General features: G+C 44.9%; 1 protein-coding gene across 3 annotated transcripts in view; it reads left to right on the forward strand.

The window, feature by feature from the left end:
• LOC132382201 (multiple epidermal growth factor-like domains protein 6) overlaps positions 1 to 16,260 on the forward strand; it is a 418,396-nt gene that overhangs the window by 381,297 nt on the left and 20,839 nt on the right. For all 3 annotated transcript variants that reach the window (XR_009508228.1, XM_059952179.1, XM_059952178.1), the window contains exons 26-33: positions 1,301 to 1,429; positions 3,352 to 3,480; positions 4,758 to 4,886; positions 8,368 to 8,496; positions 11,587 to 11,718; positions 13,522 to 13,650; positions 14,080 to 14,208; positions 15,537 to 15,665. Coding sequence is in view for 2 of the 3 variants with exons in the window: in XM_059952179.1 (XP_059808162.1) it covers positions 1,301 to 1,429; positions 3,352 to 3,480; positions 4,758 to 4,886; positions 8,368 to 8,496; positions 11,587 to 11,718; positions 13,522 to 13,650; positions 14,080 to 14,208; positions 15,537 to 15,665 (1,035 nt within the window). In the remaining variant the exon portion in view is untranslated. The remainder of the gene's footprint in view (positions 1 to 1,300; positions 1,430 to 3,351; positions 3,481 to 4,757; positions 4,887 to 8,367; positions 8,497 to 11,586; positions 11,719 to 13,521; positions 13,651 to 14,079; positions 14,209 to 15,536; positions 15,666 to 16,260) is intronic.

Below are 16,260 nucleotides of genomic sequence, written 5' to 3' on the forward strand. Positions count from 1 at the left end.
GGGGCATTTTGCAGTCTAGGTTTAATGGTAAACGTTCCTCAGCAACCTCAATTAATGGAAAGTTCTACACCAGACTCCCTCTCCTCCTCTTTTCCCAGTTCCTCACCTTTTCTCCTCCCCTCCCTTCCTCCCTCTCTTTTTCTCCTTTCCTCCCTCCCATCATTCTCCCTGTCCTTACCCCATTCTTTATTTGACATACTCTCTTTCCGATCATGCACCTCTCTTCTTGGAACTTTTCTCTCCCTTCATCAGCTGTTGTTCTCCCATCACTCCTGGCTCTCATTACACTCCACGTTCTTTCCACCAGCATTGACTCACTCTCTTTTCGCTCGTATCTCTCTCTCAGGCACTCCCATTCTTTCTCTTTCCCTTCACTTCTCTTCCTCTCTCATCTTCTCTTCCTTTCCCTACCTCTCGTTCTTCCTTTCTCTCCCTTCTCAAATCCTTTTTTTTGCCTTTCTCTTTTTTTCCCTTTTTTGTCCCTCCCCTCTACCCTCTCCTCCACCCTTGGCCACTTACTGACTCTTATCTTCCTCTCATTCAGCCTGGTACCTGTTCACAGGCCTTCTGCAATTTTGGTTTTTCCTTTCCTACTCCCCTAGTGCCACCCATTGCCCTTACGTCCTGCGAACTGATCCCCTGACCATCCAGTGTCAATGGGTTGTTAGCCTGACTCGTGACTGCAGGGTTCGCCAAATGGAACAAATGGGATTGACTCAGATGGAAAGGGAGCCGTTGAACTGTGGTCCCCAACCATCCAGGATTGCCCTGAGGTTTGTAAATGATGTTGGGAATGGTGAAGGTGAAGTGCCATGGGAGGGGTGTGGGACAGGTGGCAGAGAAGGAGTGCCTGGGTTGGATAGCATGAGTGCAGACATACCCAGCCCTGAGACACCCGGCAAGGTCTTTTGATTTCAAACAATTGGTTATTGACCATTACATAATGTCTCTCTGGTGCTTCCCGCTCCCTCCCCTCTCCCTTACCCTTTTCCCAAACATGGTTCCTGTCTCCCTGCCCCTTCCCATTTCAGTCTATAATGGAGACCCATATCAGAATCAGGTTTATCATCAATCACAAATGTCCTGAAATTTGTTTTTTTTTTGCCGCAGTGGAACAATGCAATACATAAAATAACTACGGTACTGTCTTAGGCACCCTAGCTATATACATGTGTCAAAGACTTCTGCACAGTACTGTATTTAATATTTCCTTGACCCAGAATTCATGAAAATTTGATGTGTAGCACTTTTAAGACAAGCACAGAAACTGCATCTTAATACTATTGTTTGAATTTCCCAGCATGCTCCCCTGGTTTCTATGGTACCGGCTGTTTGCAGAGATGTATCTGTCAGAATGGTGGATGGTGTGATCACATGACAGGTCACTGCACGTGCCGTGTAGGATGGACAGGAGTGGCATGCGAGCTGGGTAAGTCCACAAGCAATCCCTTTGCCCTGTAATCTTTCGTGGCTCTGTTGTCATTGATGGGGGAAATGGTGGAATCTAACAACAAGGCAGAACTAAACCATAGAGTTGTAAGTGTTGGAATAAAGTGATCATGGAGTTATGCAGGGTAAGTCATGTTTTGTTAATCTGTGAAGATGCAGCTTGTAGAATAGGTTGGACTGTGGAAGGTCAGTCATTTTGTCCATCAAAGCAAAGATCATAAGTTTTCTGAGCATTAAGGGATTGGAGATAGTGCTGAAGAATGGCATTGTGGTAGATGACCTGGGTGAACAGCAGGGTGGGTTCGAAGGCCTGAACTCATAATCTTATTTCTTACAACACTGAAGGCAAGACTCAGAATAGAAGGACATCCCTTAGAACAGAGATGAGGAGGAATTTCTTTAGCCGGGGGTGATGAATCTGTGGAATTCATTGCCACAGGTGGCAGTGGAGACCAAGTCACTGATATATTTAAAGTGAAGTTTGATAGGTTCTTGATTAGTAATGATGTCAAGGGTTACAGGGAGAAGGCAGGAGAATGGAGTTGAGAGGGATAATAAGTCAGCCATGACAGAAGGGCAGGGTTGCCTCAATGGGCCAAATGGTCTATTTCTGCTCCTATGGTCTGATGGCCCATTCTTATTTGGTTAAGCTTTGGATGCTTTACACCAGATCAGGTAATCCAAAATGCTTCACAGCTAGTAATGTACTTCTGATGTAACTGTCAGCTTGGGCTCAGCAAGCTGCCACAAATCTGAATGTCGCATTGACTTAATCTGCATATTTATGATGTTAGTTGAGCATCACAGCAGTGGATTTGCATATTCTATCAACCAGAGACCTTCAACACCCCCAGAACGCGCTTCAACTTAACAAATCATCTGAAGGACAGAGCCTCCACTGCTAGAAGGGAGGTACAGCAAAAAGCCCTAACCTTCTTTCAGCACCACCAGCTTGCGAGAAGATGAAGGAATTATTGGGAGAGATGTTTTTCAGTGAGTGCAAGGGGTCAGCCTCGGCCAGAGTGTCGTCACTATGGCTGTAGCTCACTGAAAGAGCTACAAATACTGCAGGCCAGAGCTAATGTAGCCATGTCAGCATCCAGACCTGTGTTGTTAGAGGCAATCAGGAGACAGGGCCAAAGGTTCACAGGAGTAAACGGTTGCCTTTCAGAATGAGGTTCCCACCTATGCTCAATCTGTGATAACATTTAAAAAACAAAGACAAGATTTTCTTTCATTTCTGCTTGGTGAAGTATGCTTTTTCCTAACTCCAACCATCTCCAACTGTTGACTTGGCAGTCTTTTCCCCAAAAATCCTCTTTAGTGCCGATTTCATAGATGCAAATATAAGTTCTGTACATGCAATTAACGCTAGCTCTCTGTCCTTCAAGTCTTAGGCACGCAGTATCCAACACTAATACTGCATCAGGAAGTTCCATTTTGTTTATACACATGCGACTGTACTTTTGTTCAAAATCTATGTTATAATCAAGCATATTTGTAGAACTGTCTCTGGAAATTTTGTCGGTCTGAATATGCCTCATAAATCCAAACCTTTTCTTTCTTCAGAAAAACAGTGCTAAGTGCATTTATTAGTGTATTCAAAATGCCACCTTTGCTCAAGTCTTCCACCAAAGTTCCCATCCAGGACTCTCTTGTTCATCCCAAAGGCGACAGTACAACTGCAAGGGCCTGCTTCTTCTTCTCGAGCTCCGTAACCCAAGTCCAGTTTTATTTTTCCGGCTTTCATTAGGCTTGTACTCATCGAATGCTGGCGGGATCCTTTCATTGACGTCCAAGCACAACCTGAACTGCCTAAATGATTTGAGCTAAATATGTCTGTGAGCCTCCAGATGCTAATGGATTGATTGATTTACCATGAGTTGCCCTTGTTTTTAACAGAGTGCACCCCAGGAAGGTATGGGCTGGACTGCCAGCAGCAGTGTGACTGCCTGAATGAGGGGCTATGTGACCGTCAGAGTGGCAAGTGCTTTTGCCGTCCAGGATGGATGGGGGTGAAGTGTGAAACCCGTGAGTAAGATTTGCTCTCTGCTTCATTCAGTGTGCTGTTGCTTTTGCTGCCCATTTCTACTTTCCAGAAGATGGTGATGGGGTAACAATTCTCAGGACTTAGGATGGTGGTGAATATTGGTAGGTCCGGTTGAGGTTTTTGATGTTGTTTGCCAAGCTTAGCAATTAGCTTCCAGACATTTCATCCCCTGTTGAAGTGTCATCTTCGGTGTACAGTTGTTGGTGTTTCTCTTTGGGAGAGTTGTTGTTTATATACCCCCCACCACCTTTGCTTGCTTCGGTCATGATTGACTACCCCTTCAGTTGACCTTTGAATTCTATTGGCTTGTTTTCCTTTGGCTCTCTGACCCCGAAGGCACTGTGAGGTTGACACATCGACTGGTGATGGAACGACAAGAAGCTCATTGCCAAGTTCAATGAACACTGCACCATCAGTTCTCAGGCCTCTCTGTTTAATGAGATCCCTCTGAAATACATCACATAGTCCACTAGACCCTATCTGTTCCTTGGGCCACTTTCTCTGCAATCCCTATCCAAGCCCTTCAGAATTACAAAGATCCTGGTCAGGGTGGCTGGTCTGGGAGAGGAGCCACAGATCAACTCTGATCAGCAAAACAAAAGCAAGTTACTGCACTTGCCAAAATCGTAAATAAAACCTGGGGGTGGAGTTCATCCGTGCAAAGGGGTCTGCAACTTCATCTTTCTTGAGTAATTTCAGATATTTATATCCTCTTCAGGCTGATCTTTTGTTCCTTACTTTTTCCCATCACCTCTTTTGACACTTAACCACTCCTGCCTCCCATTTCCAGTGTATTCCCTTCTCCCTTGTTCCTTCATTCACACCTTAATTCTTGTTTAATCTGTAGTCTTTCCCAATGCTGCTGGAAGGTGCTTGACCTGAAACATTGACCTTGTCTGAATACACTCAGCAAATGTAGTTTTTGTTTCCAGCTTCAATCAAAGTCTAGATGGCTTCAATAAAAGAAGTAAAATTATATAGAAGAACAATTCAGCTCAATAAGTCTCTATGTTCTACATATATTCCACATGAACCTCTTATTATGACTGCTTTAAGATCCAGTACTATTTTCTCAATTCACTTTATGGAGTAGCAAATTCTATATTCCCATCACTCGTCAGGATAAGGGACTATTTTCCTGTAAGTGTCATCGTCCTTTCCGTGGCTGTCTGACTTTTCCTGGGTCCCAGAGCCGGACTCCCTCATAGGCTCTGTTGTTGGAACTCTGCACTCTGACCCTGGCGCCTCTCTCTCCCAGCTTGCCCGAGTGGAACTTACGGAGAGCACTGCGAGGAACGTTGTGATTGTGAGCACGGATCATCATGTCATCATGTGACAGGGATGTGCCAGTGCACGGAGGGATGGAGAGGGAGACGATGTGAGAAAGGTCAGTGATGGTCATTGTGCCTCAGTTATAAAAACTTAAACGCGTGGTTTTCATCTTGACACTGAAATAAAGGCCTGTTTGTTATGCTTGGGGTGGGGGTTATGGCGAGAAGGTGGGGCAGAGGAGACTGGTGAGAAGGGGTTACTGAGGGAGAGGTAGGGCAATGAAAGTGAGGGAAATGGGAGGGCGTAATCTAGTAGGATTGAAAGACGTAATGGGGAGATGCGGATTGAGGATTATGGCAAGGAGGTCAGTTTGTGGGATCAAAGAAAATGGCGGAAAGATGGAGAGGTAGCATCAATGGGTGTCAATGGGGATAGAGTGGGATTCAGTGGGATCGAGGGAACATTGCAGAGGTGTGTCAATGGAATTGACATGTAGGGTGGGAAAATCAGAACAAAGGAAATGGTGGGTAAAGAGTCAAGGGGTATGTTGGTGAGGTGGGTCATTTGAAATTGAAGAAAATGGTGAAAAAATGGGACTGGAATTGAAAGGCAAGGTGGGGAAGTAGGAAGGAGTGAGGAAGGGAAATGAAGGGGTCAGAGGGAAATAGGAAGTGGCAGAGAGAGATTGGGAGCATGGTAGCAATGCAAGTCAGTGGAATTGAGGGTCTGGTGAGGCCTCACTTGGAGTATTGTGAGCAAGTTTTAGAACATTAGAACTTGTTTTTGACAAGAACAGGCCAAGAATGAGGGGTGGTCTCATTGAAACCTATCGAATGGTGAAAGGTTTTGAAAGAGTGGATGTAAAGAGGATGTTTTCTATGGTGGGAGAGTCTAGGACCAGAGAACAAAGCCTCAGAACAGAGGGGCATCCTTTTAGAGCGGTGATGAGGAGGAATTTCTTCAGCTGGAGAGTGATGAATCTATGGAATTTGTTGTCAAGGGCAGCTGTGGAGGCTAAGCCTTTACGAATATTTAAGGAAAGGTTGACAGACCTTGATTGGTCATGACATGAAAGGATACAGGGAGAAGGCAGGAGAATGGGGCTGAGAGGAAAATTGGATCAGCCATGATTAAATGGCGAAGCAGACTCGACAGGCCAAATGGTCTAATTCTGCTCCAATATCTTATGGTCTTATGATACGGAAGGGGTAGGTCAGGGATTGAGCAATATACAGTACTATGCAAAAGCCTTAGGCACATTCATAAAGCTGGAGTGCCTAATACCTTTGGACAGAATGGTATATTGGCTAAAATAGGAAGGTAGTTGGGAAACAGAAATAAGAGTAGTCCAATCGTAAACGAGAAAATCTGCAGATGCCGGAAATCAAAGCGACACACACAAAATGCTGGAGGAACTCAGCAGGCCAGGTAGCCTCTATGGAACAGGGTGATCAGTTGATATTTTGGACTGAGACCCTTCATCAGGACTGGAAAAAAAGAAATAGAGTACTTAGCTTTGTAATAGTTTAGTGGTGTTGTGTTAATTGGTAACTAGAAAGGCATAATTTACAGTACTGTGCACAAGTCTAAGGCACCTAAGATACAGTATACGAGGGGTGATTGATAAGTTTGTGGCCTAAGGTAGGAGTCAATTTTAGAAAACCTAGCACATTTATTTTTCAACATAGTCCCTTTCTACATTTACACACTTAGCCCGGCAGTCATGGAGCATATGGATCTTGGACCTCCAGAAAGTGTCTGCAGATGGGTGATTGATAAGTTCGTGGCCTGAGGTAGAAGGAGATGAGTTATACAGCTCTCATTACATGCACATGCAGGTGAACTCTTTGAGTGATAATGCAGAAAGTTTGAAGTTAATAACTCATCTCCTTCTACCTTAGGCTACGAACTAATCAATCACCCATCTGTGGACACTTTCTGGAGGTCCAAGATCCGCATGCTCCACAACTGCTGGACTAAGTGTGTAAATTTAGAAAGAGACTATGTTGAAAAATAAATGTGCTTGGTTTTCTAAAAATGACAGCTTCTACCTTAGGCACAAACTTATCAGTCACCCCTCGTATACATACTTAAGCCTTTTGCACAGTATTTTAAGATGTCAAGACCAAGGCTCATCAAGTCTGCTCGAATTTGAGAAATATAAGACCATAAGCCATTCAGCCCATCAAGTCTGCTCTATCATTCCATCATGACTGATTTTTTTTTATCCCTCCCAATTCCATTCTCCAGCTTTCTGTCTGTAACCTTTGACACCCTAATGAATCAAAACATAGTGGGATGTGAGTTAATACGATGGAGGGATATGGGGAAGTGAGTTAATAGGATGATAGTTTCCAAATTCCAAGTGAATCTTTTCTAATCTGAAACATAATCCAAGCACCTTGATCACTTCAGTAATCGGGGAATCTCAGTGCAGTTAAACACTTACTGGGAAATTGATAAAATGGCATCCATGTTCTGTTGCTATGCAATGAATTAAGAAATCAGCTCATTCTAGATTAGCATACACCAGCCAAAGTTACTGAGCAAAATTTATGTACAGGAGAAGGAATACAGAGAGGCAAAGAAAACTATAAAAATACCAGTGTAGGTTTTCGCAAATAAAACAACAGGGATGTTTTAAGTTTAAGGAAAACTGTAACATCCTCCTTTATTGTCCTCCAAACGCAGGACATAAAGCTCATTAAAAAAGAAATCACACAATTACGTTATCATGTTAGGAAAGTGTGGTAAAAACTTCACGTAGTTACATCATCACGTCAGTCCCGCCTCTTAAAGTGAACCCTGACTCAATGTCGGTGGTTGTGAATTATACACGTTTCCACCCATTATATGACCCTACACCAGTATCAAACAATCAAACTAAAATTAAACTACAGGTAGTTAATCCATTTCTTTTCTCTAACAATGTTTCTACAAATTCTTGAAGATGTAGCTTCCAGTGGTAATTGACAATGGAAGACCTCAGCTCTGTAAGAGGAAATGCCATGGCCAAAATGTTTTGTTAGGACAAACGAATGGTAAGAAAGCAAGTCCCATAAAGGAAAGAGTTCACCAGCTGTGAGTCAGGTTAATCATAATTGCAGTGTGGCCACTTAACAAAAGACCATTCTCCAAAGCAGCCCCAGGGATACAGCTGAGAGAAACCATTAGTTCCTGCAGTTCACAGCTACTGTAACCTCCTGAAATCACTCCTTAAAGAATTTTCCTTTAATTTCCCCTTGATTTTACAATGGATGATGATTTGAAATGGTACACTTTGTTTTCTTTTTCTATTAGGCAAGTTATTTGTTGTAAGTTGTCAGATGAGAGACCAATATTGTCCCTGCTTCTGAGTTAGACCTATTGTCTTTGCATTGTGTCATAATTTATGGCAGACTCTGATAAATCATTTGACCAAATTTAGCCCCTCTCTTGTTACCCTAAATTAAAGCTTTTGCTCTTTCTGATACCACGTTTATAAAATGTGGAAGTTCTTGTTGAGAATTAGATCGAGGGAAAAGGTTAATAGGTCAGCACAAATTGCCTGTATGTGCTGTTAAGTCCTATGTTCTAATCCAGATCTTCTCTTCCAGCTTGCTGGCCAGGTTACTATGGCGATAGCTGTGCGCAGCGATGTAACTGTTCCCCCCATCTCCCCTGCAACCATGTAACGGGTGAATGTGGCTGCCCCCCAGGGTTTACGGGCAACGGCTGTGAACTGAGTAAGTGTCTCATGACCTTTAACCTCACTGTATAGGTAATAAAACCGGATTATGTCAGATTCTGGAATAGAAATGCTGGTGAATATTGTTGTGTCTCCATAATAAAAGTAAAGATGGCATTGGCAATAATCTCAAATCATCCCACGTGAATCACTTTAGCTGCAGCAACTGTTTTGTTGTAAAGTGACATGCATGACAAGATGTTATAAACAGTAATAAGCCAAGGAATCATTTAATCAGTTGCAATGGAAATAATTTGAAAGATGTGTAGCTTGGATGGTTGGGTTGAATTGTTTGCTGACTTGGCCATTTTCTTGCAAATGTTCAAATGTTTCATCACCATGCGGGGAGACATCATCAGTGCTCCGTTGGTTGTGGTGTGTCCTTCAAATGCTTGGCCTTTATATACTTTTCAATCAGTGAATTGGACATTTCGGAAACTCAATTGTGATGTGGGGAGGAAACCTTGTTGCTGATTGGCTGTGTGGCAAACTCCATTCGTGGTGGTCTGGAATTTTGCCCACATCAGCTCATAAATAGGATCGACGTCTACGGAATTGTTCACAGAAAACAACACTTCTAGGGACTAGATTTCCTCCCCTAGAAGGCCAATCATTCGGAGGACACATAACAATCAACAGCGTGCTGATGATATCTCCTCGTATGGTGGGGAAACGCTTGCAAGTAAAACGCCAAGATCAGAGATGAACTCAACCCGATCAGTTGCATTCTTTGATCGAGCAGTTTTGGCCAGGACACAGGGGAGAGCTGTGTTTGCATCATGTCACGGAATATGGACCAGTTACGAGAGGGGGAGGCAGTTGAAAGATGGCACCTGCGGCTGGGCAGTATTGCCCCACTCCTGGAAAGGACGATCCAGTGGAGTTGAGCTGTGGATCCCTGGAGTGAACCTTGAGTCGTGACCTGCTAAATGTTTTCAATGAGAATCAGACAGCCCAAGGTTCCTCCTGCAAATGGCAGACATAATTTAATACCAGGCAGAATAAAACGTCACTGGAAATGATAAACCACAGCTGCTGTAAATCTCGAGCAACACACACAAAATGCTGAAAGAACTCAGCAAGTCAGGCAACAGGTTGAGAGAACAGACGACATTTTGGGCTGAGACCCTTATCATGACTAGAAAGCAAACGGGCAGAAGACAGAATTAGTTGGTGTTAGAAGGTGTACACGCTGGCAGGTGATAGATCAGACCAGGTGATGGGGAAGATATATGATGGGGGAGGGGGGACTGAGGTGAGATGTTGGGAGAGGTGATGGGTAGAAGAGAGGACACTGGACCAGGGAAGGAGGGGAACAAGTGGGAGTTGACGGGCAAGTGAGGAGAAGAGAAGGGGAGAGAGGGTAGCCATAATGGGGAATGAGAAATAGGGGAGAGAGGTGAGTACCAGAAGTTAGAGAAATTGATGTTCCTGCCATCAGTTTGGAGGCTACCCAGACAGAGTATGAGGTGCTGTTCTTCCAACCTGAGCTTAGCCTCACTGTGGCAGTAGAAGAGGTCGTGGACAGACGTATCAGAATGGGAATGGGAAGATGCTTTGAAATGGGCACTCATCAGAAGGTCCTACCTTGTGTGGCAGGCAGAGGAAGGTGCTCGATGCAGCAGAACCCAAGTCTGCAGCGGGTCTCACCGATGTAAGGGACTGATGACTGAAAGCTGGATCAGAGGAAATCAGCGATGAACGTGTGAGAAACTGCGGCATAGGGAAGCACCATAGATGAGTTGCTGGAGATGAGGCAGCAAACTCAGTTCAATCATGACTTCTACTGCTGTCTGTATAGAACTTTGACATTCTCCCTGTGACTGTGTGGGTTCACTCCAGTCTCCACTTTCAAGGCCTGTGGTGTGCAGGGCAACGACACAGTTGATGTAACACTTTACAGTGCCAGAGATCAGAAGATGAGGGTTCAATTCCTGCCACTGTCAGTAGGGTTTGTACATTCTCCCCATAACTGTGTGGGTTTCCTCCGGGTGCTGCAGTTTCCTCCCCCGTTCCAAAGACATTCAGGTTAGGGTCAGCAAGTTGTGGGCCTGTAATGTTGGCGCTGGGAGCATGGCTGCACCAGCTCATCTTTGGACCGTGTTGATGGTTGGCACAAAGACGATGCAGTTCACTATGTGTTTCGATGTACCTGTGACAAATTAAGCTAATCTTTACTAAAGCCCTGAGCAAATTGATGGGAATACAGGAAGAATAAAATGGGATTAGTGTCAGGCCACTGTAAATTAACATTGTGGACTTCAGAATGGGAATCAGGTTTATTATCACTGGCATTGACATGAAATTTTTTAACTTAGCAGCAGTTCAATGCAATATATAATCTAGAAGAAAAAAGCAACATAAATTAATAATAAGTAAATCAATTACAGTATACATATATTGAATAGATTAAAAATCATGCAAAGAACAGAAATAATTGAGACTTGGTAGGTCAAAGGACCCAAATTAGCGATGTATGATTCTATGACTCTAAAATTGGTGTAGCAGTAATCTTGCGTGTCACAGTTACGAGATGAACATCGAAGTTCAAGTGTAGAAAGAGTATGAATATGATTGGTTTATGCTTGTCTGTCAAACCCAAACCACTGACCTGTCTTTTCCCCTTCAATTAGTGGCCATTCTAAACTGTGCCAGAGGCTTAGTTTAGATGGCCACCAACTGAAGAGGAAAAGACACATTTCCCTTGGCACATTCTTACTTTATTGCAGATCTCCAGGCACACTAATTCCTCTTTCCTATGGTGGGACAGTCTAAAACCAGAGTACACATCCTCAGAATAGAGGGGTGTCCTTTTAGAACAGCAATGAGGAGGAATTTCTTTAACCAGAGAGTGATGAATCTGTGGAATTCTTTGCCGCAGACAGCTGTAGAGACCAAGTCTTTATGTATATTTAAGGCAGAGGTTGATAGATTCTTGATTGGTTGGGTTATGAAGGGATACGGGGAGAAGGCAGGAGATTGGATCAGTCATTATGAAATGGTGGAGCAGACTCGATGGGCCAAATGGCCTAATTCTGCTCCTATATCTTATGCTCTCTCACAACCTTTCTTCCTTCTCTTTCCACAGACTGCCTGCCAGGTACCTATGGGCAGAACTGTAACCAGGTATGCCAGTGTTCTGCCCAGAACCAGCAATGCCACCCAGTCAGCGGAGAGTGCATCTGTGCACCTGGTTACCATGGAGAAAGCTGCAACCTGAGTGAGTTCTACTGAGCTTGTTATAACTCTGTGGCCCACAGAAAGTCAATAGCAACATCAAGGTTAGTCAGAGTGAAGTGGTGAGAAATAGGAATGGAAGGTTTGTGCACTTTTTAATTAATTAATTTAGTTGTTGAGGTACAGCTTGGAGTAGGCCCTTCTGGCTCTTTGAACCACACTGTCCAACCAATCTAATCCTAGCCTAATTATGGGACAATTTATAATGACCAATTAACCCCCAACTGGTACGTCTTTGGACTACGGGAGGAAACCGGAGCACCTGGCGGAAACCCACACAGGGAAAATGTCCAAACTCCTTACAGGCAGTGGCGGGAATTGAACCTGGGTCACTGGTACTGTAAAGTGTTGTGCTGATCACTCTGTCACCATGCTGCCCCATATAAGCTTTATGGCATCTTAAAGTGATGTAAGAATGCTTAAAATCCTTTATAGTCAATCATGCAATGTTCTGACTTGTAATATAATGTTGAAAATACACCCTCCCTCAAACCACTACCGCAATGGCCATAAGGGTAGCTTCAGAGGTGCTAAATGAGAAACAAATATTTTATTAAGGGATGCAATGAGCCCACACTGCCCAATTACACGCATGTGACTAAGCAAAAAGTCTGGTTTTTGTTTTAAATAATGCCACACTTTCACGCCCACTTAAGAGAGCAGGTGGGCCCTCAATTTAACACTTCATCTGAGGGCGACACCTCAGGGAGGCTCAGCATTGCATTGTAGTGTTGGCATCAGATCTTGGGGACAATCGCCTCCTGATACAGTTGGCGGAGGGAGGGCACTGACTGAAGCTTCAGTAGAATAGGGAAGATGCCCATTCTGGACGAGAGGTGAGGACAGAATTGGAGCTGAACATTGAGGTCCAGTAGACTGATGACAGCCCCACTCAGTCAAGAGTGGTGAGTACTCTTCGTGTTGGCGGAGAGCGTATACCTCCAGTAATCAAACCAATTAATGATTTAATGGAGTCTGGGGTTTTGAATAAATTGCTGATGTAGAATGGCCAGTAGATAATGATCACAGATATCACAAACAAGAGAAAATCTGCAGCTACTGGAAATCTAAGCAACACGCACACAAAATGCTGGGGGAGCTCAGCAGGCCAGGCAGCAACTATGGAAAAAAGTACATTGTCCTACTGAAGGGTCTCAGCCCGAAATGTTGACTGTATTTTTTTCCATAATTGCTGCCTAGCCTGGGGAGTCCCTCCAGCAGTTTGTGTGTGTTAACATCGATATCAGATGGTTAAAAGAATCGGAGGTGACATAAAGCAGGTGATCCAACAGTAAAGAGCGCCCTGAATGGACAGTGCAAGTAGATTTAATGAAAGCAGAGGGAGCTGGAGAATATACTGCAGGGCAATGGAGAAAGAACAGGAGGGAGACTAATTGGAAAAACCCTTCAAAGACCCACACTTGCACATTGGGATGAATGGCTTTCTTTTGCGTTGTGTCATCCTGAACTGATGGAGGTAATTGTGACTACATCAACACTAGTTAAAAGGTTTTAAAAATTTAAAAATATTTTTCTAATCTCTCTTCATGGTACCTCCAGGATACATGCTCTTTCAACTCTGGCAAAAGAGACCTCTTAGTACTTAGTAATTTGTACCGAGCAATCTGTTTTGGTGCTTAAGGAGCCAACATTGAAACAGGGCGTGGGTAGTTTTGGTGTTCGATAGCTGCAGGGGCTGGTATGAGGAGTAGTGCGTCAAATCTTGGCAGGGAGGGCTGGTTTCCTGACTGTCCTGTGACACCCTGTTCCTACAACAAACTTCCAGGATGTCCAGCTGGAAGATACGGATCCAGCTGTGTTCAGGAATGTCGGTGCCTGAATAGGGGCCTTTGTGAGACAGTGACAGGAACGTGTGTCTGTCCACCTGGGTACATCGGGGCAGACTGCAATCAGAGTAAGTAAATGGCAGCTCAAGGAGCTCGGTTATGGGGTGGACCTGACTGGGAAAGGGGTTGGACCTGACTGTGGGAGAGAGGGTGGACGTCACTGGATTGCGAGGAGGGGATCTGACTGAATGGAGGGGTTTATTTACTTACTGAGTTAGAGCCACATCACCCAGTAATCCCCAATTTAATCCTAGCCTAATCACAATGAACAATTAAACTACCGACCAGTACATCCTTAGACTGTGGGAGAAAACAGGTGCACCCAGAGGAAATGCACGCGGTCACGGGGAGAACGTTCAAACTCCTTACGGGCAGCAGCAGGAATTGAACCCGGGTCACTGGTACTGTAAAGTGCTGTGCTAACCACTACACTGACTTCACCGGAGGGAGGGACTGCGCTACTCTGGGCTCATGCCGTGCCTGTTTGCTACTCACAGCCTGCCCTGCTGGTCACTACGGGATGGACTGCGCTCTGATCTGTTCCTGTGGGGAAGGAGCGAGATGTGACCACGTAACCGGGTGGTGCACCTGCCCAGCGGGAAGAACTGGCTCCCAGTGCCAGCACGGTAAGTCTGAACAATGGGGCCTTTGGATCTGGGGTAGGCAAGGTAGGGTGGGTGGATGTTTCCGATCACCAGCCGTTTCCCCAGAATGTGCAGTTCCAGGCCTGCACAGTTTCAGTGCCAGAGTTCATATGTCTGTACAAATGGCTCCTCACAGAATCTCACATGCCTTTGCACAGCTCTGGGTCCCGGCAGTGACTGAGGAAGCTGCTCTACTCTCCATTCCTTCACTCAGGTCCAGCCCCTGGGCGTGTTTGGTGGTAGGGTGGACAATGGGCATCATTGTTGTCCCAGGAGCCTGGTGAGAGAACAGTGGAGGGTAATGTGAGATTGGTAAATGGTACGGGAGCCAGTAAGAAAGACTGAGCAGGGATGAGGATGTAAGAGAGGAGGGAGGATGCAGGAGGAAGGGTGAGTGTGGCGAAGAGTGAGGATGTAGGGGATGAGAGGTGTGGGGAGGGTTAAGAATGTGGGGAGAGGTCAAGATGTAGGAACAGATATGAAGGTATGAGGGCATGTAAGTACATATATATATATAGCTAGGATGCCAAGACTTTTGCACAGTACTGTATACTGTCCTGACGAAGGGTCTCAGCCTGAAACGTTGACTGCTCATTTCCATGGATGCTGCCCGACCTGCTGAGTTCCTCCAGTGTGTTTGGTGTTTGTGTTGCTTTGACCCCAGCATCTGCAGTATATTTTGTGTTTACTATATATTATGTCTTTACAGTTACAAAATAATACTTAGTACTCCTGAGCTAATACAAGGCTAAGTACTCTTATTTCTGTTCCCCACCCACCTTCCTATTTTAACCGATATACAGTACTGAGAGAAACTCTGAGGCACCCTTAGCCATATATACAGGTATGTGCCTAAGGCGTTTGCCCAATACTGTTGGTGGAGTAGCAAGTGAAGAAGCTGTGTGAACATGTGGGGCATTGAATGGTTTGTATAAACAAGTGACTATCTTGGGCAGAGGTCATTATGTGGGTGGTGGCTGGTGGAGCGGAAGAGCATGTATTTTCAGCTGGTGTGGAGAGGGAAATGTGAAGAGGTTAAATGGCCCTGGGCTGGGATGTATGAGTGGGTATGTTGTCCTGGAAATTGGCAGTGGAAGGTGTGGTGATCTGAGAAGAATCTACTATATCCATAGGCTGCATAAGGTGGCCCGATGTAGGTCCATTTGTCTGAAGACCAGGTGTAGACGCTCTGCCTTCACCGGGTCCTGGACTAGAACCTGACGTTAGATCTGAGCTCTGGCCTCAGACTCACGGTGGCCCAGTATCGGTGGATGTTGCTTGTAACGTAACCCGCTGCCTTGTGTGTTCAGTGTGCCCCAAAGACAGGTTCGGCGACGGGTGTCAGGACGTCTGTACCTGCAGAAATGGTGGATTGTGCAGTCCAATTAATGGCTCCTGTTCCTGTGGCCTGGGCTGGACCGGACCCCACTGTGAGCAAGGTGAGGGGTCATACAAGTTTTGGGAATGGGTTGGTGTGGCTGTTTTTAAACCACTCAAACTTCTTTCCTCCATTCATTAAAATAATGGCTGATCCAATGGTAACCTCAGTAATATTCATCCACCTCTGCTTCCACCCCCTTTGAGGAAGAGCATTTCAGACACTCAAGACCCCCTCAGAGCAAAGGTCTTTTTTTTAAAACATCTCTGCCCTCAATGGATGAGCCATTAGTTTTAAACAGTAACTTCCAGGTTTCTTCATGAGGAAACATCCTCCCCACATCCACCCTCTGCAAGACACCTCAGATAACCTTCTGAAGCATAACCTTCCTCCATAGAACACTACAGCGCAGTACAGGCCCTTCAGCCCTCCATGTTGTGCCGACCCATATAATCCTTAAAAAAAAGTACTAAACCCACACTACCCCATAACCCTTCATTTTTCTTTCATCCATGTGCCTGTCCACGAGGCTCTTAAATACACCTAATGTTTTAGCTTCCACCACCATCCCTGGCAAGTCATTCCAGGCACCCACAACCCTCTGTGTAAAAAAAAAACTTACCCCGATATCACCCCTAAATTTCCCTCCCTTAATT

Source organism: Hypanus sabinus, chromosome 27, assembly GCF_030144855.1.
Source record: "Hypanus sabinus isolate sHypSab1 chromosome 27, sHypSab1.hap1, whole genome shotgun sequence".
Taxonomy (NCBI): domain Eukaryota; kingdom Metazoa; phylum Chordata; class Chondrichthyes; order Myliobatiformes; family Dasyatidae; genus Hypanus; species Hypanus sabinus.